The sequence below is a fragment of the Lycium barbarum genome, chromosome 8 (genome assembly GCF_019175385.1).
Source record: "Lycium barbarum isolate Lr01 chromosome 8, ASM1917538v2, whole genome shotgun sequence".
Lineage (NCBI taxonomy): Eukaryota > Viridiplantae > Streptophyta > Magnoliopsida > Solanales > Solanaceae > Lycium > Lycium barbarum.
This window is the reverse complement of record NC_083344.1, coordinates 44,936,757-44,961,764: the sequence shown is the minus strand read 5'-3', so window position 1 is coordinate 44,961,764 and position 25,008 is coordinate 44,936,757. Positions and strand designations below refer to the sequence as shown.

General features: G+C 38.4%; 2 protein-coding genes across 6 annotated transcripts; one reads left to right on the top strand and one right to left on the bottom strand.

Annotated features, from left to right (window-relative positions):
• The first annotated feature begins 851 nt into the window (after positions 1 to 851).
• Positions 852 to 18,354, top strand: LOC132606135 (uncharacterized). 4 transcript variants are annotated; one of them, XR_009569607.1, is made up of 8 exons: positions 852 to 2,173; positions 2,252 to 2,401; positions 13,838 to 13,939; positions 14,026 to 14,096; positions 14,264 to 14,331; positions 14,978 to 15,072; positions 15,212 to 15,291; positions 17,821 to 17,959. XR_009569607.1 is itself a non-coding variant. In XM_060319492.1 (6 exons), exons 1-6 carry the CDS (start codon positions 2,006 to 2,008, stop codon positions 15,007 to 15,009), a joined length of 591 nt encoding a protein of 196 aa, XP_060175475.1. In that variant the 5' UTR covers positions 852 to 2,005; the 3' UTR covers positions 15,010 to 15,198. The 4 variants fall into 4 exon arrangements, 2 of the variants coding, with proteins under 2 accessions (XP_060175475.1, XP_060175473.1); XR_009569608.1 differs by lacking the exon at positions 17,821 to 17,959 and adding an exon at positions 15,760 to 17,370; XM_060319492.1 differs by lacking the exons at positions 15,212 to 15,291; positions 17,821 to 17,959 and having other exon boundaries at positions 14,978 to 15,198.
• A 655-nt stretch (positions 18,355 to 19,009) lies between these two features.
• On the bottom strand, positions 19,010 to 24,537 carry LOC132606134 (protein DA1-related 2-like). Of its 2 annotated transcripts, XM_060319488.1 has the most exons (12): positions 24,182 to 24,535; positions 23,994 to 24,091; positions 22,840 to 22,927; positions 22,656 to 22,746; positions 21,873 to 21,993; positions 21,652 to 21,735; positions 20,929 to 21,048; positions 20,638 to 20,850; positions 20,499 to 20,561; positions 20,290 to 20,405; positions 19,780 to 19,838; positions 19,010 to 19,666 (listed from the first exon to the last, which is right to left on the bottom strand). In XM_060319488.1, the coding sequence occupies exons 1-12, from the start codon at positions 24,219 to 24,221 to the stop codon at positions 19,362 to 19,364; spliced, it is 1,398 nt and encodes a 465-aa protein (XP_060175471.1). In that variant the 5' UTR covers positions 24,222 to 24,535; the 3' UTR covers positions 19,010 to 19,361. The 2 variants fall into 2 exon arrangements, with proteins under 2 accessions (XP_060175471.1, XP_060175472.1); XM_060319489.1 differs by lacking the exon at positions 21,652 to 21,735 and having other exon boundaries at positions 24,182 to 24,537.
• Between the last annotated feature and the right edge of the window lie 471 nt (positions 24,538 to 25,008).

The following is a 25,008-nucleotide window of genomic DNA, read 5'->3' as shown; positions in this document are numbered from 1 at the left end:
ATAGCCAATCAAAAAGATAGTCAAGTTACTTTACAATCCAAAAACTACTCAAATTTTGCCTTCAGGAAAACCTTTAGAGTCCATAAAAGGTAGTCAAGCTCTGCCTTCAAGCAGCACTTTTGAGTCCAAGAAGGTAATCAAGTTACTCAAGTTATTAAAAAAGAAAGAAACAATTAACATATATCATTATAGAATGAATTATTGGACTTGGATAATTTTTTATTACATATATAAATTTTGTCATAAGAGTCCAAAAGTTTGTCAATTTAAAAGATAGTTAAGAGGCTTCACAATCCAAAAACTACTCAAATTCTGCCTTTGGGCAGAACTTTACAGTCCAAACTTAGTCAAATTCTGCCTTCAGGCAGAGCTTTACAGTCCAAAGATAGTCAAGTTCTGCCTTAAGGCAGAACTTCACAATCCAAAAACTACTCAAATTTTGCCTTCGGGCAGAACTTTACAGTCCAAACTTAGTCAAGTTCTGCCTTCAGGCAGTAATTTAGAGTCCAAAAAGGTAGTCAAGTTCTACCTTCAGGCAGCACTTTATAGTCCAAGAAGGTAGTCAAGTTAGGTCTTCAGGCAGAACTTTAGATTCAAAAGATAGTCAAGTTACTTTACAATCCAAAAACTACTCAAATTCTGCCTTCAGGCAGAACTTTAGAGTCCATAAAAGGTAGTCAAGTTCTGCCTTCAGGCAGCACTTTAGAGTCCACGAAGGAAGTCAAGTTACTCAAGTTAATAAAAAAGAAATAAACAATTAACATGTACCATAATAGAATGAGTTGCTGGACTGCTACACAAACCAAAAAATCACCTGCATCATAGAAGGAAGAGAATAAACAAAAGTTCAGTTTCATAAACTAAAACAACATACACAAAACCATAACACAACACATGCTGGAATAAAAATACTTACAAAAATAACTTCATTCATAACATATGCAGGAATAGGCATAAGTTTAGTTACAAAAAATAGGAAATTAAACTAGGGGAAGCCTAATATGCCTCAGGCAAACACCAAAACCCTAAAACTGATGGTCAAAAAGGCAAAAATTAGAACATTCAACACAAAGAAAACGAAAACACATATAAAAAATCCATGAAAACAGAGCAACAACATAATACGAAATAAAAAATCCAACAAAAATGGTGGAAACACGAACTAACCATGAAAAAACAGTACAAAAACTTTGATTAAACACTAAAACCATAGTTTACAATAAGAACGATAAATTACATACAAAAAAATTAAAAAAAAAACAACAAAGGCGAAGAATATACCGACAATAAACAAAATCGACTCCAACAACAAAAATATTAACAGATATTAAAATATCGAAACGAGCTTAAAATATAAATTCATACCTAAATATCCAAACAGTTAAAGAGAAACAACACAAAGAGAGACAGGAGACACAGAGAAAAAGGGTGAGATAATCAAAAAATCTGTAAAAATGAAATAGTAAGGTTTCAATAGGTTAAGGGGTAATTTCGTCCGATAATATCCATTAAAAGAAGCAACGAGTAATTATTAAATACCACGTATTAGAGGGGAAAAATTTAAAAATAAAAAAATATGCAGTCACACCCATTAGGCCCGCTCCCAAAAAAAAAAAAAGAGTTACTGTAGTGACCAGACAAGTGACAGGCAACACCGTTTTGTGAATGTTGATAGTTAAGGGTACCAAATCCAATCTGACAGAAACGAATAGCACTAGTGATAACCAAAATTAGGGTTAGGATGCAGACTGAAGCCCGCGTAGGATTGGTTGTGGATGAAAAAGGAAGTGGTCGGAAATTGCAGCGTCAGCATTCTCAGATTGGAACTGTTCCTCAGCTTGTTGCCGGTGGTCTTGCTGGTGCTGTCAGCAAGACATGCACTACCCCTCTTGCTCGCCTTACTATTCTCTTTCAGGTCACTTTCATTGTTCTAATTCCAAGGCAAACTTGTTTTCGCTGTCTTGTCTTGTCTTATGCACATTTTCCTCTATAACAACTGCAAGGAATGCACACCAATGCTGCTACCTTCAAAAAGTCTAGTTTATGCCAAGAGGCTTCATATATTGTACGCAAAGAAGGATTTCGCGCATTTTGGAAGGGCAATTTGGTCACTATTGCTCATCGCCTCCCATATTCCTCTATCAGCTTTTATGCTTTTGAAAGCTACAAGAATGTTGGTACTAACGTTTCTTTCTATCAATTCAAATCCCCAATAATTTCGTCTCTCTAAAATGTCGTCTTCATATTATAGGTGTGGCAATTGATTTTGGGAGTTGAAAGCCAAGGAGAGAATATAAGTGCAGACCTTTGCATAAGACTTGTAGGTGGTGGTTTCGCTGGAATAACAGTTGCTTCTCTTACATACCCCTTGGATCTTGTTAGGACACGTCTTGCAGCTCAGGTCACTACAAGTCTCCTAGTGTTTTCATTTAATTCTATAGTCAGAGGAGTTTAAAATATTGGTTTTGATTGAGTTAAGGTGCCTGAATGAAACTTTGAGAAGTACAGGGACCGGGATGTCAAAGCAGGATAAGTATGACAGTCTCCCAGGTCATTACGCCTATTTTTTTACTCGCGTAATTTTTTGTTGGAAAGGCTGAAAGATTCCTAGAAACATAGGACTTAAATTAAATGTACTAACATGACTAAAACATATTCTTGATTAATTGGTATCACCTATATATCTTTTTCTTTTGTCCCCAGGGGTTGGGTCAAGTGGTAATAACACCACACATGATGTGTGGGTTAGGCGCACGTAACGGGTTCAGATTTTGCCACAAACAAAAGCTTGATATTTAAGTGGAGAAGGGTAGTGGCGGTGCAGCCATCATCCACGGAGTTTTAAACAATGCACCATTGACCCTAGGATATTTATCAGTATATAGATTAACAATGTACCCATGTTTCTTTTTCCTATAGTGCCCATGTCAATAACTGAACAACACATTTAAGGAAGGGCTTTAAGTGATTTTCCGTATGTTCTTTTCCTTTCACTTCTTTTCCCATGGCATTCTTTCACTGAGAATGTCATTGATTTAATGCTCTTCTTATTCGTTGCTCTCCATGTTTTGCCAAGAAATAAACTGAGAAATTCCTCTTGTTTTTTCTTCTACTACTCATCCTCCTCCATTCAAGGGCATTGTTAGCATGTTTTTAAAGTGGCGTTGAATGAAAGGACCTTGAGAGTAGCACTATGACAAAAGGGATTATAATGGCAATGTGGGTCTATCACAGGCCTCTGTTTGGAATTCTCTTGCCACTTTTTATTGAAAAGGAATGAAACTCAACTATTTAATTTAACATAATCAGTCCTAGTTGGTTAATTAATATTGTCATCAATTAGGTACTCCCTCCGTCCCAATTTGTTTGAAGGTTGACCGGTTTTGGGAGTCAAACAGCTTTTTTTTTTTTACTTAATTTTACACATAGATTCTTCGAGTAAGTCTGCATAATTAATAATTCACAATATACGAAAAGAGTTGGATAAAATTGTATTCAAAGAAAGCGTTGTTTCACTCCCCAGACTAGTCAACCTTCAAACAAATTGGGACGGAGGGAGTAATAAATATTCTGTTGAAATTTATGCAGAACTCAAAGAAAGATTTTTGCTCTTGTGATTCTTGGCCCTGTTTGTAATTTCTTTGTTTCTAAGGTAACTATGTGGACCGTGGAGGGGTGAAGTTCATGGGTGGAGGAAGGAGGATCAAATTTGTTCAGAATAGAAGATATTATTGGGTCAATATTTGTCACAACCCGTCAAGAGGGCCGCAACGAGCACCCGGTGCTAGCCCACCCGGGCACCCTTGGCTTACACATATACTTACATCTAGGTGAGCCATACAATTAAACATACATCTCTTTCTTATTAATCACGCTAGTCCCATTGGACGACATCATCTTTAAATCATCATTGACATCTATGCCACATCAAATGTATATAAGCCGACGAGGCTATCAAAAGATATACAAAATATAGGCCGACAAGGCCGGACACGTCTAATCATACACACATGACTACGAGCCTCTAAGGAGAGTATAACATATCACATGAGTGGGACAGGACCCCGCTATGCCCACAATTATGTACACAAAAGAACAAGTACCCAAAGGTTATGGCTCCGAATGAAATGGAGCTCTGCTGTGAAGTCTCTGAGAAAGCAGCTATGCATCAAGCCTGTCTCCCTGTGCACCTGCGGGCATGACGCAGCGCCCACAAACAAAAGGACGTCAGTACGAAGAATGTACTGAGTATGTAAAGCATGATCAATATCAATATAGAAGCATAAATAGCAACATAAGAAATAGTATAGGATGGGAGATGGCAATATTGTCGTCATATGCACTTACTTTCCTTTCATAGGAACTTTCCCTTGCTAATACGTATTTGTGTACATACATCATTATCCGTATTCGGTGATAGTACCCGTACCATATTTGTGCTCGTATTCGTATACAGGCTCTTATTCACATTCATATACATAGTCATATCATATTCGTACTCATATCATATACACAGCATACCCGACCACGTAGAATCGGTGTTTCATACATACTTGGCCAATCAAGGCTCAAGGTTACTCATACCTGGCCCTACCAAGGCTTCAGGGTTATCCGTACCCTCTACAGAGGTGCGCGCGTGTTACGTAATCGTATACACACTTATTTACATATCATACCCGGCCTCATAAGCTCGGGGTTCTATAATAGTCATACATATACATAATAGCTCATAAACATCTTTACTTTTAATCATCGTTATAATAATCGTCATCGTTATTATCATTATAGTCATCATCAATAGCATTATCACTACTATCGTCATCCACCTCTTCTACCTTAATAGGCCTACTCGTAATACGAGAAACTTAGTACAATCGTAGCGTATCAGGAATCGTGAGCTTACAAGCTCGGAAGATCAATTCATTTGGAAGACACCATACTCGTATAGAGGATTTAGATGTTTCGCCAAAGAACCATGCCTTATGAAAGAAGGGTTAGCCTTACATACCTTTCCGTCGCCCTATTCTACACTTGCGCGTTCCCCTCCAACGTTAGCGTTTCTACCTTCATTAAAGTCATACTGTTATTAGAATCGATAATTAGCACACATGGCTAAAACTAGGGGGAAAATTGGACAACATTTCCTTCATCATCATAATTCAACTCCCAAACGTCAACAATACATTCACAATATCATAACAATGGCCATTAGTCATTCACATTATCCACATTCCTCAATTTACTTTCATTTGCCCATATCTATGGCTATAACACATGATTTCGTCCATTCACATACAATGTCTATTTCATGGTCTTTCAACGTCATTTATAACCCATTCATGTCACAATATAACAACAATCATGATTCGATTCCAACTAATTCTCTAAATGGCACTATTCATCATTCATGGCCCATTTTACCATATTCTTCTACACTCCAAGTATTTCAACTCTCCAGTATCTTAAACAACATATAAACATCATGAATCTTACTTTAGATGTTGTAGGAACAAGCTTTAGTTGATAATACTCCACTTTGAGCAAAACCCTAGTTTATCTCCATTTGGATTTCTTGACCTTGGATGATCTTGATGGTTTTCTTACACTTAATTCCCTTGATTTATGTTGTTGAGCACCAAATATCCTTGAATTCTTATGGAATATATGTAGAGAGATTTTCTAGAGAGAAGGGGTGTGATGTAGAAGTGAAATGAAATAAGCCTTGGTCCCCTTATTTAATGACTTAAAAATATGATTTGAAGTGCACAGTGGTCGTAAACTTGGTTTACGGTCCGTATTCCAGTTTACGGACCGTACTTCGTGGTCGTATTTAATCATAACAGAACCAGAAACTCAGGCTGGGACATGGTGATTTACGATCATTGTTTACGGGCCGTAAACCACTTTACGGTCCGTATTCCAGGTCGTATTTAACCATTGATCATTTGGCAGAAAGTTTGAAGTTTTGGAAGCCACAATACGACATGGCAGTTTACGGACCGTATACCACTTTACGGTCCGTATTTCATTTTACGACCACTGGCCAAAATGCAAACTTGCAACTTTTCACATTTCCAAAACCTATAATTATTCATTATGGAGCATAACCTCTCTCTTTATGCGATTGCCTTTGGAATCTTATTTAGGGTCATCAAATGTCGTTTCTTACTCATGTAAACATCATACACTCGTGCTCATCACTAGGTCATTCACTCGCGTTCCAACGGAAGATTTTTCCGAGGTGTAACATTCTTCCCCCCTTAATAACATTCGTCCTTGAATGTTAAAGCTTTCGGGAATTCTATAAAAATTTCGCCAGAGTTTTCCCTATAATATGGCACTACCATCCTGCCACAACAACCCATAATATCGATGCCTCACAGGGCCACAACGCAATAGCATAAAAATTTGGCCACACATGATCCAAAAAGCATAAAAGGAAAACATGCATACCTTATGATCTCGACGTCTCATCTTGGACTTCTTCAGAGGGATGGAATAAATGCGGGTATCTGGATCGCATACTCTCTTCTGCTTCCCATGTCATCTTTTCTCATTTACTGCTTCTCCATAGAACCTTAACCGAGGCCACTTCTTTGTTTCTAAGCCTCCGTACTTTCCTATCTAATATGGCAATGGGTATCTCTTCGTAAAATAGCTTTTCTGTCACTTGAACATCATTTACTGGGACGATCCTAGTGGGATCTTCAACACATTTTCGAAGCATCGAGACATGAAATACTGGATGGATTGACTCCAATTCTGGAGGTAGGTCTAACTCATAGGCCACTTTCCCTATCTTTCGTTCAATTTCATATGGCCCAATATACCGGGGACTAAGCTTCCCCTTTTTGCCAAATCTCATTACACCCTTCATAGGCGACACTTTCAAGAATACCCAATCTTTCAGTTTGAACTCCAAGTCTCTTCGACGATTATCCGCATAGGACTTTTAACGACTTTGGGCTGCTAACAACCGATCTTGTATGAGCTTGACTTTCTCTATAGCTTGCTGGACCAGGTTCGGCCCTATCAATTTAGTCTCCCCTGTTTCAAACCACCCAATTGGGGATCTACACTTTCGCCCATATAAAGCTTCATACGGTGCCATTTGAATACTAGAATGATAACTGTTATTGTAAGCAAACTCAATGAGTGGCAAATGGTCATCCCAGTTTCCTCCAAAATCTATCATGCATGCCCGTAACATATCCTCAAGAGTCTGAATGGTGCGTTCAGCTTGCCCATCGGTCTGCGGATGAAAGGTCGTGCTAAGGCGCACCTGGGTCCCTAGACCCTCTTGGAAAGACTTCCAAAAGCTAGCCGTAAACTGAGTCCCTCTATCGGAGATAATAGATACCGGAATGCCATGGAGTCTCACTATCTCTTTAAGGTAAAGACTTGCATAATCTTCTGCCACATAGGTCGTTCTGACCGGTAAGAAATGAGTTGACTTTGTGAGTCTATCCACAATCACCCATATGGAATCATACTTACGCCGAGAACGGGGTAAACCTGAAATGAAGTCCATATTAATCACTTCCACTTCCAAGTTGGGATTTCTATAGCTTGCAACAATCCACTCGGCTTTTGGTGCTCGATTTTCACTTGTTGACAATTTGGACATTGAGCTACGAATTCCGCTATATCTTTCTTCATTCCATTCCACCAGTATATGGACTTAAGATCATGATACATTTTCGTCGCTCCGGGGTGAACAGAATAACGAGAACAATGAGCTTCTCTCAAAATCTGGTGGCGTAAACTTGCCATATCAGGGACACATAATCTGCCTCGGCATCAGAGAACTCCGTCTCCTGAAATATCAAATGATGACTCCTCTTTATGAGGGAGTGTATCTCTGTACTGCATTAGCATGGGATCCTCATATTGTCGCTCCTTCACCTCTGCTACTAGTGACGAGACTGCAGAATTCTGAATAGTAGCTCCACTGCTACGTGAGTCCACTACTCGGACTCCTAGGATAGCTAACTGTTGGAGCTCACGGGCCATTTCTCTCTTCTCTGGTCGTATATCACATAGACTTCCCATCGATCTACGGCTAAGAGCATCAGCCACAACATTTGCCTTTCCGGGGTGATACAAAATATCAACATCATAGTCTTTTAGCAATTCTAACCATCGTCGTTGCCGCAGATTCAACTCTTTCTGCTTGAAGATATACTGAAGGCTCTTATGATCTGTGTAAATATCCACGTGAACACCATATAAATAATGTCTCCATATCTTTAATGCATGAACCACCACGGCCAATTCTAGATCATGGGTAGGATAATTCTGCTCATGTTTCCGCAATTACCTTGAAGCATACGCGATCACCTTGCCATGTTGCATCAATACACAGCCTAGCCCAACACCTGAAGCATCGCAATAAACGACATATCCTTCTAATCCCTCTGGAAGTGTCAAGACTGGGGCGGAAGTCAATCTACTCTTTAACTCTTGGAAACTACGTTCGCAAGCATCTGTCAATTGAAACCTTGCCGATTTCTGGGTCAACTTTGTGAGCGGTGCCGAAATAGAAGAAAAACCTTCAACGAACCTCAAGTAATAACCTGCTAAGCCCTAGGGAAACTCCTTGTCGAGGGTCTGTGCACCCCCGGGATTAGTCGGGGCTCAAAGAGACCCAGACACGCGGTGCTTAATAAACAAATAAAAACCTGCTAAGCCCAGAAAGCTACGAACCTCCGTAGGAGTTGTGGGCCTGAATGCGTGTAATATCCATACCGTCCTGAAGGGACGCAGTCAAACACCTATCCATCAAATGTGGCCTTAGGCCTTTAACAAATCGGTGTACCCGGTAACCCATATCCGCTACCATGGTTGAAGCATACCTAGCCAAAGAGTTGAAGCGGAGACTGTACTCTAGAGTACTCATACTATCTTGCCTCAAATTCAAGAATTTATCGGCTCTAGCTCGCCGGACTTCTGGAGGCATATAATGACAGAGAAAAGCATCAACAAACTCTTGCCATACCGGGGGAGGTGCATTGGCCCCCCGTGAAGCCATCAAAACTGTATACCATTGGATCAAGACATCTCTCAATCTATATGACGCTAGCTCCACCGATTAGGTGTCCGAAGCATGTATCAATCGAAGTGTCCTCAACATACCATTAATAAAATCCTGAGGGTCCTCCTCCGGCTTTGACCCAAAGAATTCCAGAGGGTTTAAAGTAACGAAGTCACGGGCCCTTACACTAACAACCCTATCACCTCGCCCTGAACTTTGCCTCTGAGTCTGGGCCGCAACCAATTGAGTCAGCAAATTAATGGCCTCTTTCACATCTTGGCCCGAAGCATCTGGTGGAGGAGCTGGAGGTGCTGGAGCTGGGGCTGAAGCTCCCTCACGCTCCTCAGTAAGAGGCACTGTCTGGGAGGACTGAGATTGAGCCGCACTCTGGGACTCACTTTCCTCTACTACCGGTGGCGGTGCTCTTTCAGCCCGCTTTTCTGCCACCGTCTTGCCCTTTTGGGATGCTGTAGCCTTTCTCTTTTTAGGCATCTCTGAAATGCACAACACATGATTAAGGGACAAGAATTTCTTACATTATAGCTCTATCGCACGATTCTTATGAAGAAAGAAGGTCATTTATTCCTAAAATGTCCGCAGCTTCTTGTTTATAAGTGTGGCACGCAACACACCCATAACCAAGACTCTACTAGACACAGCTCGTAGACACACCCTAGGACTAAACTGCTTTGATACCACTTTTGTCATGACCCGTCTAGAGGGCCGCAACGAGCACCCGGTGCTAGCCCACCCAGGCACCCTTGGCTTACACATATACTTACATCTAGGTGAGCCACACGATTAAACATACATCTCTTTCTTATTAATCACGCTAGTCCCATTGGACAACAACATCTTTAAATCGTCATTGACATCTATGCCACATCAAATGTATATAAGCCGACGAGGCTATCAAAAGATATAAAAAATATAGGCCGACAAGGCCGGACACGTCTAATCATACACACATGACTACGAGCCTCTAAGGAGAGTATAACATATCACATGAGCGGGACAGGACCCCGCTATGCCCACAATTATGTACACAAAAGAATAATTACCCAAAAGCTATGGCTCCAAATGAAATGGAGCTCTGCTGTGAAGTCTCTGAGAAAGCAGCTATGGATCAAGCCTTTCTCCCTGTGCACCTGCGGGCATGACGCAGCGTACACAAACAAAAGGACGTCAGTACGAAGAATGTACTGAGTATGTAAAGCATGATCAATATCAATATAGAAGCATAAATAGCAACATAAGAAATAGCATAGGATGGGAGATGGCAATATTGTCGTCATATGCACTTACTTGCCTTTCATAGGAACTTTCCCTTGCTAATACGTATTTGTGTACATACATCATTATCCATATTCCGTGATAGTACCCGTACCATATTTGTGCTCGTATTCGTATACAGGCCCTTATTCACATTCATATACATAGTCATATCATATTCGTACTCATATCATATACATAGCATACCCGACCACGAAGGATCAGTGTTTCATACATACTTGGCCAATCAAGGCTCAAGGTTACTCATACCTGGCCCTACCAAGGATTCAGGGTTATCCGTACCCTCTGCAGAGGTGCGCGCGTGTTACGTAATCGTATACATACTTATTTACATATCATACCTGGCCTCATAAGCTCGGGGTTCTATAATAGTCGTACATATACATAATAGCTCATAAACATCTTTACTTTTAATCATCGTTATAATAATCGTCATCGTTATTATCATTATAGTCATCATCAATAGCATTATCACTACTATCGTCATCCACCTCTTCTACCTTAATAGGCCTACTCGTAATACGAGAAACTTAGTACAATCGTAGCGTATCAGGAATCGTGAGCTTACAAGCTCGGAAGATCAATTCATTTGGAAGACACCATACTCGTATAGAGGATTTAGATGTTTCGCCATAGAACCATGCCTCATGAAAGAAGGGTTAGCCTTACATACCTTTCCGTCGCACTATTCTACACTTGCGCGTTCCCCTCCAACGTTAGCGTTTCTACCTTCATTAAAGTCATACTGTTATTAGAATCGATAATTAGCACACATGGCTAAAACTAGGGGGAAAATCGAACAACATTTCCTTCATCATCATAATTCAACTCCCAAACGTCAACAATACATTCACAATATCATAACAATGGCCATTAGTCATTCACATTATCCACATTCCTCAATTTACTTTCATTTGCCCATATCTATGGCTATAACACATGATTTCGTCCATTCACATACAATGTCTATTTCATGGTCTTTCAACGTCATTTATAACCCATTCATGTCACAATATAACAACAATCATGATTTGATTCCAACTAATTCTCTAAATGGCACTATTCATCATTCATGACCCATTTTACCATATTCTTCTACACTCCAAGTATTTCAACTCTCCAGTATCTTAAACAACATATAAACATCATGAATCTTACCTTAGATGTTGTAGGAACAAACTTTAGTTGATAATACTCCACTTTGAGCAAAACCCTAGTTTATCTCCATTTGGATTTATTGACCTTGGATGATCTTGATGGTTTTCTTACACTTAATTCCCTTGATTTATGTTGTTGATCACCAAATATCCTTGAATTCTTATAGAATATATGTAGAGAGATGTTCTAGAGAGAAGGGGTGTGATGTAGAAGTGAAATGAAATAAGCCTTGGTCCCCTTATTTAATGACTTAAAAATCTTATTTGAAGTGCACAGTGGTCGTAAACTTGGTTTACGGTCCATATTCTAGTTTACGGACCGTCCTTCGTGGTCGTATTTAATCATAACAGAACCAGAAACTCAGGCTGGGACATGGTGATTTACGATCATGGTTTACGGGCCGTAAACCACTTTACGGTCCGTATTCCAGGTCGTATTTAACCATTGATCATTTGGCAGAAAGTTTGAAGGTTTGGAAGCCACAATACAACATGGCAGTTTACGGACCGTATACCACTTTACGGTCTGTATTTCATTTTACGACCACTGGCCAAAATGCAAACTTGCAACTTTTCACATTTCCAAAACCTATAATTATTCATTATGGAGCATAACCTCTCTCTTTTTGCAATTGCCTTTGGAATCTTATTTAGGGTCATCAAATGTCGTTTCTTACTCATGGAAACATCATACACTCGTGCTCATCACTAGGTCATTCACTCGCGTACCAACGGAAGATTTTTTCGAGGTGTAACAATATTGAAGTTGCTTGGACTCTCCGAAATTGCTGCCGGACCCGTGTCGGATCATCCAAAAATACACTACTTTTGGAGGATCCGACATGCACCCGTCGACATTTTTGAAGAGTCCGAGTAACATAACTCAATATATCGAACTACTTCAAAGTCCCCATATTTTAGTTAGTTGGAAGGGTATTTAAGTGAAAAAATGAGCACATTGCTAACCTATTACATGAGTGTAGTTTAGCAAGACACATGTTTCGCTAAGTCTATATGGATTCTAAGAACTTTTAGATCTATCGAGATTACTATCATGTAATATTAGGTCTACCTCGTCCTTTGTAATACCTATGGATCGGTACATATGGAGATCGATGCAGGACATGACCAAATCTTCTCAAACGACGTTCTTTTATTTTATCCGCAATGTGTGTTATTCGCACCTTCTGGCAGATTTGGTCATTTTTTATGTTGTATATTCTTGTATGACCACACATGTCTTAACATACCGCATCTCTGTGACACTTATCTGGTGGATGTATTTAGTTTTAGTGGCCCAACATTCCCTCATATATAATATTGTTGGTTTGTGACTGATATAGAACTTATCTCTGACTTTGGTAGGCATCCATTTATAGAACTTCTGTATTTCAATCATCTGATTTTGATTTTTTAAATACTAGGCTTTGTCTGTGGCAAAATTTGGTTTGAGCTCGAAACGTGTGCCTAGCCATTATAAGTTGCGCTTTTACCACTGGACCAAAACTCTAGTGGGCAATTTTATGTGTAACATCTTCATCTATCATTGTATTTTCCTGGAACAACAAGCTTAGATATCTAAGAGTTGTTTGCATCTATGCGCCACGATCCCGTCTAATTTCACCTCAACATCACTCTTCGCATCCAGACTAAACTTGCAGTGCATGTGTCCAGTCTTACTTCTACTTATTCTAAAATCTATAAAATGAAATATTTATTGCTTAGTGTCATATCTTCAAAGATAATGCCCACTGGCAATGCGACGTATGCCTTGGAGCCTTGGTGGCTTTGCTGATGTGCCCACCAAGCGACACATGCACTTAGTCTGGGTTTAAGCGCTTTAGGTGAGTCATTGACAACACTTGTTTAACGGATAGTTTTAACATAGATCACATGTTAGCTTTAGGAGGCTCTCTTCTTTAATTTTTTTCACTAGTAAATGAGCTGTACATAACTTCAAAAAATGTTAAAGCTGTTTACTCTTACATAGTTTAGTTATACACACATTATCATGACCCGGTTTAGTTATTTTTACAAAGAGCTCGGGTTGCTCTATCCTTTAAGATCAGTCTTGAATTTTGTTCTTTTGGTTGAAAGCTTGGAACTGTATTGTCCTAACTTTTGGTGAGACTCAAATGCTTTGCTTACTTGAATAAGAAAAGCATTAGTCTAGAGCAGCCGCATGATGCCAGAGCGGTTGGAAAGTGAAACTCATAGTATTCTCTTATCTTAGATATAGTTCTGTAATTATCAAAATAATTCTTGTTGCTCTTATTTATTTCTTTGATAATTGGTTCCTTTTCTGAGACACTAGATCCTTTTGATAGGTTTTGACTCATTTTGAGTTTTGCAGACAAATGTAATATATTACAGAGGCATATGGCATGCATTACAAACCATCAGTAGGGAAGAAGGGATAGTCGGCCTTTATAAAGGAATGGGTGCTACTTTATTGGTACCTCTTTCTGTCCTTGAGATTCTATCTCTGCTGAATTGTGTTTTTCCTGTTTTATGCTGAATGAATATCTCAATCTCATGAAGGGGGTTGGCCCGAACCTGGCAATCAGCTTTTCTGTTTATGACACTGTGAGATCGTACTGGCAGTCTCATAGGTAATATTCGATAAGAGTATACTATCGTCTATCTGTTCTCTTTTTTATCATTTTTTTCTTGATAATTATCCATGAAATCTGATGTCATTCACTGGTTAGTTCTCAAGTTTGTCCCTTTGTGTATCAACCTCTAGATATCATTATTTTAACACACTTCTTGATATCAGACCAGATGATTCAACTGTCTTGGTCAGCCTTGCTTGTGGAAGTCTTTCAGGTGTTGCATCATCAACAGGTTAGTAATCTGATGTAACATGAAACGTGGTAGAATTTTGAGCTTCCAAAATGATTTGATTTCCTATACAGGAAAATAGTGATGGAGAAAAGTATTGTCTTACCTATATTTCTTCAATTTTGTCTAGCGTCCCCCGGGCTTGTTGGGTGTTGGTCACCACATTCTTTTAGTGTGTTGTTGCCTTTGAATTTTCTGATCTCGATGTCTGGTTACTACATGGAGATATATCTATATTGGCAAAGCTTTCAATTTCTACATGCGTCCTATTCCATAAATGTGTTAGAGAAGAAGAAAAGCCTTGTTTATCTTCCTCTGGGTTATTTCTCCTGGCAGTCTGGCACATTATGTGCAGCTTTATTTATATTATACTCCTCCTTAATAAATGTGTTGTGTAGCTCTCCACATCAAAACAAACGGAATATCTAACTGTGTTTCCGAATACTCTTCACAAAAAAGATGAAGAAATGTAAAAGCTGAAACTGTGTTCAACAAGGTGTTTCTCCAGCTCAAAATTGGTGGGGCACTAACTTAGTTCTAGATATACAGTATTAGGCCTTAAGCCCTTAACAAGTATACTCTTAGAAAAATTTCTGGTATTTGAAAGTAGATGTTGATGCATGTAGCTGTCTCATTGGTTTGGATGCAGAGAAGCAGGTTGAGGTGCTGGCTTCTCACTAAGTTTCTAACTGGACTGACTCTTAGAGCCCGAGACCGAGCACTTTTATCTGGCATTTGATTTTAGTAAGAAAGTTCACCCCCCAAAAAAATGATTTCCTTCCTTGTCTTCCTCGGCACTTAACTTATTGTTTCTGGCTCGAAATGTCAGACATAGTTTTCGTCTCATTCATTAATTGGATAATTTGAATCTCCAAACATGCAGTTGGCTCCACCATGGTGGATATTTGCACGGGAGCCATATGTATTTGCAGTTATCAAAATGTGAGAGGCTTCCTCGTTGAGGTATGCTTCTCAATTAGGTTTGAAATGTTATGTTACAAAAATTAATTGTAGGACCAATCAAGAATTGCCTCTCTTTATGCTGGTCTTTTTGCATAAATATGGGTAATTCCATGTACTTCGCAGAAACCCTCAAAAAGAAGATAGAGACAGCAGCGAAATAACATGGATTCACTGGGTAACTAAAGGAATTACAATTGCACCTACTAAAATCACCACTTAGCAAAGAGAAAGGAGAAAACATATAAGAAGTTCATGATTGCAATCTGTTCCCCTTCCATTCCCCTTCCATTGCATGTCTGAAATCCCAATTATGCATCTGTTGGTATGGGATATGAGGCTTCGGCATTGTGGAGCATACTTTATTATTGTCGTCTTACCAGATTATTATATGCATCATACCAGTATTTATGCTATTTCAGTCTAAAGTATAGAAACTTGTATATCTGACTAATAGAGGGTTCAAATTAGGGTACAGAAGTAGTTGGAGCATCCCAGTCGGCTTTACGTTATTCCATTGAACAGGCATCAGTGATTTAAAAGCAAAAAGTGCTAAAAAGCCATCCTGAGGTGGTTGGTAAAAAAAGAGGAACACAAGCACATACTGTAGCTGTAGAAGAGCTAGCAGAATAAAGAAAGGAATAGGAGAAAGATCAAAGTGGGGAGGATGATGAAGGACAAGAAGAAAAGAAATCAGGAAGAGAGAAGTGGAACAATTACAGGACAAGGGAGAAAGAGAAGAAAAAAGCTAAATAGTGATGGGATTTGAATCGTCAATAAAGAAGACGAGGACCCTTCCTGGAGCAAAGTGAAAGGCCGTTTAAGACCTATTTTCTCTCCACCCTTTCTTGTATTGGAGCAGCATAGCCCTACTGGGAAGGAATGTAAATGTAGTAATCGCAGAATTTTATTCAACACAAGGCTGGAATCTCTCTCTTAGAAGGAATGCAAATGATTGGGAAGTAGAACGAGTATGTCTTTTGCTTCAGCTGCTAAGCAACATAGCTTTGGACTACAAAAAAGTAGATTCTATTACATGGGAGGGGCATCCCAAATGTCTCTTTACGGTCAGAAGCTGCAATCAAGTAACAACAGGGTCTTTGCCTTGGGAAAAAAATTTGGCTTTGGAAGGCACCTTTGAAGGTCATTTGCTTCTCTTGGATTGTGGCTAGAGAGACTTGTCTCACTCGTTCCAACGTTCAAAAGAGGAAAATTCAGCTTTGTAGTAGGTGCCCCATGTGTGAAGAGCACTCTGAAGATGTTGGCCACCTCCTTTTGTATTGTATAGTTACTACTCGCTGTGGAGCATGTTCTTGTCGATCTTATGAATGTCCTGGTCCATGCCAAAATCCACTAGGGAGCTATTGCAATGTTGGAAGAAAGAAGGGTTGTGCAAGAAATCACAAGAGACTTGGACTACCATCCCTCAAGCCATTTAGTGGACTATTTGGCTTGAAAGAAATGATATAAATTTTGAAGGCCGTAGGAGAAATTGCATAGCCTTAAACAAAGATGTCTTATTTTGCTAGCTTTTTGATGCAACCTGGTTATTGTACAGGATGTTGATGCAATTTTAGATACAATAGGGGATCTGCACAATCTGTAGTTATGTTTTCTCGCACTGGCTTAGTGCAAGGCATTTATAAAATCTTTGAGTACTTATTTAAAAAAAAAAAAAAAAAGTCCTACTGCCTTTCCATCTGTTTCTTCAGATAGTAATCTAGACTCCTTTTATATTTTTTAATTATTTTTCTCAGGTACAACAGAAATTCAAATAGAAGCTTACACCTCATGCCTTTAAAACTTACACAACTGTAGCAAGCACTTCTTTTAGAGTCACATCGCTTTTCCCTATTGAGGCACCATACCTGCACCTCATGGTGCCTCCCCACTCGATGGCTAACACTAACTGGCGCATGTTTTGGCTTCTGATTTATTATGTCTGGTGGATGGGCAATCACTTTCATTGTTTTCAGTTTAGGGAAAAAGGTCAAAAAAACCCCTCTACTTTGTTTTATTAGCTAAATAAGCTGATTTTAGAAGCCTGATTTTGTTTTATTAACTAAATAAGCTTATTTTAGAAGTCTGGCAGGGGTCGGGGCGGGTTAAAAGAGGTAGTGGGTTATTTTAGTGAAATTGGGTATTTTGGATCAATTTGGGGGATTCCATCCAATAAGCTGGGCAATTTTGTTAGGTTTGAAAATGGTAGGGGTATATTTAGCCGCAATGTGTAACGGAGGGTAAAGTTAGCTCATAAAACAAAATAGAGGGGTATATTTGACCTTTTTCCCTTCATTTTAATATTTTTGATCGTTGTAAGTGGATCAATTGCTTTTGAATTAATCACTTCAACCTGGTCAATGCTTTTAGCTTTTTAATAAAAGTAGAACAATAAGTTGCATCTCTTTTGCATCATTTAAAGCTGGGTATTGAGAACCCCAAATGTGCTTTCGGTGGGAAATAGTTAATTACATCATGAAATGCTACTTATTTGCAGTTGTTTTATCTCTATGTTTATGGATGCTTTTGCAGTAACATTCCCTTTGGATCTTGTGAGGCGGCGAATGCAATTGGAAGTAGCAGGTGGTCGTGCCCGTGTTTATAAGACTGGTTTGTTTGGTACATTAAGTCATATCATCCAAACAGAGGGCCTACGTGGTTTATATAGAGGAATTTTACCCGAATATTACAAGGTTGTGCCTAGTATTGGTATCGTCTTTATGACGTACGAGAAAATGAAGCAGCTTCTCTCAGATATTGACTGATGTGTTGGCTTGACATCCTTGGAGAGAAACTTACAGGTACAAGGCGCCTCAATATAATTCTTTGGAAATCTCTAGTTTTCGATGTAAATCCACACATTCATGATGTATAGATGGTTAAAAGGAGCCACAAGTTTATTAACTATGTATTACTTGTATGCATTAGTTAAAAGTACAATTCAATTTCATGTACTGATGTGATTCTTTTTGGTGCCTTTGATAAGCCTATGCGCTGAAGTTTTATGTTGCAAAAGTAACTTCAAAAACAAAATATTTCATTGTATAACTTAAAAATCTGTGTTGACTATTTGGACTTTTTATCCAATTATATGACTAGTACACCTTTTGTCCTCCCCCCCTCTCGCTCCTTCCCCAGAAAAAAGAACTTCCCTTTGGCCATTTATAACAAACGTGATGATCATTACTAATCATTCACCAAAGAATATACCTCATCAGTAGGAATAGAAAAAGAATGATGAGAATTCTACATGAAACGATACTAAAGTCATACGTGGCCTCTTAAAGTTGTCCATAGAATTCGTAACTTAGACTTGTTCCTGTTGAACGCCTCTACTACAAATTTGATACCTATTTAAATTGTCCTTACCCTATTCGTCCGTACTATCTGAGTTATAATAGAAAAACCCATATTAGGTAACAGATCTAGACATAAAAGTAATCCTTTTTGTTAAGTATAAATGATTGGTCAAATTGTATCACTAGATTTTCCAGAGTATGTATTTAAGGAATTTTTCTGAGCCTTCTTTGGCGGAGAATATTTCATCCAAGTTTGAACGAAATCTAAATTTCTAACGTTTCTCTTTTAACTCTTGCTGTCTCCTTCCCTTACCCTTTGTTTGCTACAGAAATCTTTGCAAGCTAGCAGACAAAATGCTTGTCTTTGCTGTTTGGTACATCAAGTAAGAACATTGTTCTGAATAATTGCAGGGAGAAACTAATGAACACAACTTAATTCACTCTTCTGTAGTACACACTCCAAAAATAACAACTGTGAGAGGTACAATGCTTAAAGTAGGATTTCGTTCACAACAATATTGGAAATGATCCTGGAGCATTCATTCAACTGTGATCTTTCTTGCAGTCCCAAATGCACCAGACGCCCATTTTCAAGACATTTTTCTAGTTAATATTTCATGGCGAAACTCCCTAATTTCTAAGATATTCCGAGAACTTTATCAGAAATCCAAAACAGACCCCTCAAAAAAAAGGAAGAGGGGGGAGGCCGGAGCTGGGGTGGGTGGGGGGGGGGGCGTGGGAGTGGGGGTGGTGAAGCTAATCCAGATCGCCTCATCACAAAGGAAAACTCCCTGTCAACCGAATGTGATCCAACGTATGTCGCAATCCATACTTATTTGCTGCTGCATTAGCAGCTCTGAATCCTGCACCATATGCTGGAGAAGCATCATGAGTGATCTGATGCATGAAAAACTCACCCAACTTATTCTCCACTTCAGACTTCCCACCTTTCTTGGAATAGGAAGCAGTGGATGTGGATGGCATATTTCTGGATCGAGGCATCACTTCCGATTCAAGCCACATCTGAGAAAGCACTTGGCATATTCCTTCCTCCACCTCAGGGCTAAGATTACGGAATCCTGCAAATTTTAATGAAATCTATGTTCTCACTTAAACAGAAATCATGTAGGTAGTATTAAGCATCATGAAGTTGAGTTTTGATGATTAAGTTGAAAGGCAGCAATGGTATTACCTTTTAGACGTAACCAGGCATGCATCAGTTCGTGAGCAAGAATAACACCAGTAAGTAATCTGCACATCGAAAGATAATGGTAACCACTTCTGCCCTTAGCATGCCAAAGGTAATATTACAAGTAAAATATGTCAGAACCAGGATATGCAGAGGAGAATATGTCTGCTCCATAAACTAAAAATGTAGATCAATGAGTCTTTTTGCATCTGCTTCAAATTTCATTTCATCCAACCAAACTATTTCTATCCTCCTCTTAAGAGCCCTATATTTGTGTAGAGTATGCTTAGGCTAGAATCCCAGGAAAACAACTAATTGTTTCGACAACCTTCTGAGTAAAAGCTACCTTAATAAATGTTAATTGAAACATTGAACTGATGCCATTATCCTTTTAGTCAATAACCTTCTCTTTCCTTTTATTGGGGGTGTGGGGGAGGAGACCACATGCCACATGTTGGTAATGTTTTTCAACGACGACGTCAGGAGAAATAAATTATTAAAAAGAGATGTTACCTAGGAAGCCCGTATAAGACAAGGATAGCTGTAACTTCACATTTTCTAGTGAGCTTCTGAGGCTGTGTTCTGAGTCCTACTAGTCCACGAACAGCCATTTTCGACCTCTTGAGTATCTGGATTTGTTCAAATAAAATGTCATAGCAGGTATAGGACATTTCAGTTGATCATAAGTAATTTTAATTAGCAAAGATGATTTTAAGTCTTACACTGGTCACTGTCTGCTCCTCCGATAGGCATAGACCTCTGGTTTCAGGCATATGATGGAAACCCTAAAGAAATTCCAGTCATAAATATTTGCAGACTTGAGAAGAGAGAAAACTACAAATAGAGAGAGATCATTCATACATGCTTCTCCCCTTCGATGGCTTCATTAAGGGCTTGTCTTTCAACAAGCAACATAGGAATTTGCTGATCTATTGCCATATTCATGCCTTCATAAAAATCTCTAATGGCGTGGTAAAGTTGTTGGCAGTCCCCAGTGTCCACGATGGCCGATTCCATGCACTCTAGACATAAGCTCCGACCATCTCCAAGTGATACATATCTTGTATTACGTGACTTCAGCAAGATAAGAAGCACATATATAAGTTGATGGAGAGGTAATCCAATATTTTTCATTTTATCTGAAACACCTACCTCGAGACGTTCACAGCTACAACACCTTTTAGTGTCATCATTCTCGTGGGAAGGACAATATTTCTGAGACCAAAACGGGTGGCATCTATACTCTATCAGTCCAGCTCCATTTGTTGGGATCTGAAAATTTGAGTGTTTGATGATTGTAACAATGCTACTTTTGACAATCGTAAGCAAATAGAAAATGAGAATTTCATAATTTATCGGAACATGACTGATAAAATATAGATGGACATGTCTGCCTTTCTGGACAATCATTAACAATATTGAAGCTGTTTTCTGACAAAATAAACACAAAATAGACAGTTCAACTACGAGGGCCAGAGATGTAAGAGTGAACAAAAGTCAATGCTATTCCCTAACTAAACATACTAGAGGTGATAGCATCCATGGAAGGCATATTGAAGACCAATGACCAAGCTTTGGAAGCTTCTAGAAGGCCTACGACAAGATGCAACACAAGCTAATTGAACTTCAATTGCAAATTAGAATTATCTTGTGTCGGAAGAAGAGTCCAAGCTGTGAAAGATCATTAATGCAAGTCATCATCTTGCACACTCCAATTTGAGCCACAAAATCATTGTAGCACTTGCATTAATGATAAAAAAGAAAGATCATTAAGAGGGGTGTTTCTTTGTTATTATCCAAACCATGAACCAAAATTTGGGATGAAATGAGCATCTTCCAGTAACAAAATCACACAAAAAAGCAGTCTATCCTTACAAATTGGTGGCACACTTCGCATTTGGGATGAGTCAGTTCCTTGAAGCATGACTTATGATAAGAATTATTCCCTGACAAAGAAAACTTGAATCAACAAAGAAAACCAATTAGCTAAACATTAGAATAGGTTCAAACGCTTTTAGCTTGTACAAGAGTTGCAATTACAAGGGGTTATGTTTAATTTATTCCACATCTGAAAGAGGGAAAGGACAAGATTGTACCTCGTACTCCGTAATTGGAAAACCACATGCATGACAAAGAAAGCACTCTGGATGAAAGAAAGTTCCCATGCATCCCAAATAATTGCCAGAACCAATATCCCCCTGGCAGCCACTACATTTCCTGCAAATCATAATTTCTTTCATAGTGAAGAAATGGTTTTAACATCACATAGTATTCATCCTCAAGTATCAACTTATCTCACCCTGAGATATCTATGTATTTGGCTTTGTAAGTAGCAGTTTACTACCACGGAGTAAGGGATTGGGATTTTCAGTACTCCAAAACTAAGTTTCTCTGTTTTATGCGTACATGTACTTGTAAAGTACAAACAGATCCAATAGTTATTTGAAGTTTGAATTATGTATATCCCACCAAAGACTCAAGGAATGATTGAACCTTTCTTGCGATACCTTTCAGCATGTCACATCCGACAGAGCATTGATCAAACTTTTTGCTGATTAATTACTTGGAACTAATGGCAAAAGAATTTAACAAAACAAAGGCTGTTCAGCATCTTATGTAATAAAATCCACCAAACTTAAGAAGAAGCAATTTTTTCTGTATGTTATCTATCTGCTGCTTCATTGTCTGTGGATAGAATTATATAAAAGCTGTTTTGCTTGGCAAGAGACAGATAAATCAAACACATAATCATTGGATAAAAAATGATATTGTTATTAGTTGCCAATTTTCTCGTCTCCCAAAATATAGTGATTATGAATAGCTAATGGTACTCAAACGATAGAATGCAAAAATCAAGATCGTAAACATAAAGCAATTACCTACAACCTCTGGCATTGTAGTCCCAATATGGAGGTTCTGTGGATGAGTTTAGGCTATTTCGTGCATCGTTGTCAGTTACCGGTCTCTGTCCTGTGAAACAGAGCAACACACTCACAGTGATATATTACACTCTTAAGATAGAGATCTTTGGAGGAAAAGAATAGAACATTAGAATATAAATACCATTTGGTCTCTTTGAATCTTTGGCTAGAGAGCGTGCAATTGATTGATCTACTTCCTCTTTCTCTTTACTACCCCAAGAGTCATCCTCCTGTTAACTTTTATGATGCATTAGTAAACCATTCCATCAAAGATGATATGCAGTTTTACATACAAATATGGGCTAATATCAGTTTTGATGATACTAGAAGTTAATCAATGATCTAACTTGAGAATGGAAGAATGTAATGCCTTTTCTTTTTCTAATTCTAGTTGGCTATATGTCTTGAACAACTTGACTAAATATCAATAATTTCGGCAATCAATTTGCAGGATATTTAATGTTAGAAAAATATTATTTTCTATTTAATATCTCAAAAATAAGTTACCATATTATTTATTCATTAATAGTCATTAATCACCTCACCTTTATTTGCCATTATATTTGAATTGAGTATTCTAACGTTATCAGATTGTTGATTCTTGACAATTACTTTGAATGAGGTATGAGTAGCCTTAAAAGGCTTTTACTAATCTTCAATGGCAACTTTCTTCTCTACTCAACGTTATACCTCACATTTTGTTGCCTATATATTCATTTGGGTTTATCACTTATAGAGGGTGAAAAACAGATCAATAGAAATTCTTCTTCTATTATATATATATATATATATATATATATATATATATATATATATATATATATATATATATATATATTCAAGTCCTGTTTCTTTTAGACGTGAAGAGAAATACTTCTTCCAATATTATAGTGCTCGGTTTTGTATAAGATAAATGTTTGTTAGATTCTGCCTCCTACTTTTGTACTAGAAGAGCTTGTTGAATCACCATACCGGGTGAAATATCTTTAAGGACAGCGTCTTAATTGACGTGCCTCAAACTTTCAAGAATTTTCTGCAACGTTCGTGGTCAAGTATTTTCCGACAAGGTTCGTGTCAAGTATTTTCCGTAATTATCAGCTTTTCAATTCATTGGCTAGAAAGATAAAATGAAGAACACAAGTACTATACCAAGTAAGTATCCGTGTTCCAGTTTTGGAACAACATAAACTAGCCAATTATATGGGGAATGTCTTTAGGCGCGAACAAATTATACTAAATCCTATCATGGCTATAGACTTAAATCTAAAAGATCAAAAACAGGCACACAAAAGTTACCAGTGGTGTGAGTGCCATGTTGTCCTCTCCTAGTCCACCCCTATTGCCCTTGAAAAGGTTACTGAGCCATCTGATAAACTTTGAAGATTTTTTCCTCTCTGCGTATGAAGAAACAAGCCAATTAAATTAAATTAAACCCCACGATACAACAATATTAATTAGCAAACACTTGATGGGGAAAAGATTACCATATGGGAAAGCAGGCTGATTGGCAGTTGAACAAGGCATGGCATGAAGAGAAGAAGAATGGGGGTGGGGGGCAAGAAGAAAGAGATGAGACAAGTTGGCATAGAAGAGAAGAAGAAGAAGAATAGCATCATCGAATATGTGATTATTCTTAGCTTGAGGGAAAGAAGAGAGATTGGGGAATCTGCTGAGGCGGATTTCTGATGGAAAGGAGATTTTGTAGATATAGTCTCTCTCAGTCTATATTCTGCTCAACCCAACTATTTCTTCTTCACCTCCCTTTTCTTGTTAAAAAAACTAGTCTTGCCATGAAACAAAGCCTTTTGCGTTACACGTCATGTCAAATATAGTAGCTAGGGTGCTGAATAAAAGAGATTGTAGCTGGAGTTTGTTTGCTCCACATTAAAAAAAAAAAAAGTATGAAATAATAACAAGAAAAATAACATACTGTTTACCCCTTAAACACGTAACAATTGAATTTATAAGTGGTTTAAATGATAGCGATTTGATTTGCTATAGAATGAAAAATAACAATAACAGAATACAGATTGCAAATAAAAGAGTAAGAGATAGCCTCAGAATTGAATGCAATAAACAGCCCGGTCTGAGGCCCGAGTTACTCGGACCCAGTTGTGAGGATTCTTATTATTTGATACTTGACAAAACTGTGAGAACAAGTTAATCGTGTAATCGTGTAGAAGATGGTAAAAAGTGATGGGGTCTGAGGGTTTACTCCCCTCTTATTTATAGTACAAGAATTCACATTCAACAAGGTAACTAAATCAATTGGAGATAAGGATCCCCGAAATTTCGGGTTTGACAACTGTCA

Bases quoted from the DNA above. Each gene is read 5' to 3' on its own strand.
- LOC132606135 (XM_060319490.1), top strand. From the start codon at position 2,006: ATGCACACCAATGCTGCTACCTTCAAAAAGTCTAGTTTATGCCAAGAG. The intron at 13,940-14,025 runs GTACCTCTTTCT...AATCTCATGAAG, and splicing joins GAATGGGTGCTACTTTATTG to GGGGTTGGCCCGAACCTGGC. The intron at 14,332-17,820 runs GTTAGTAATCTG...ATGCTTTTGCAG, and splicing joins AGGTGTTGCATCATCAACAG to TAACATTCCCTTTGGATCTT.
- LOC132606134 (XM_060319488.1), bottom strand. From the start codon at position 24,221: ATGCCTTGTTCAACTGCCAATCAGCCTGCTTTCCCATATG. The intron at 24,092-24,181 runs GTAATCTTTTCC...CTTCATACGCAG, and splicing joins TCAGCCTGCTTTCCCATATG to AGAGGAAAAAATCTTCAAAG. The intron at 22,928-23,993 runs GTAACTTTTGTG...AAAAGTTAACAG, and splicing joins ACATGGCACTCACACCACTG to GAGGATGACTCTTGGGGTAG.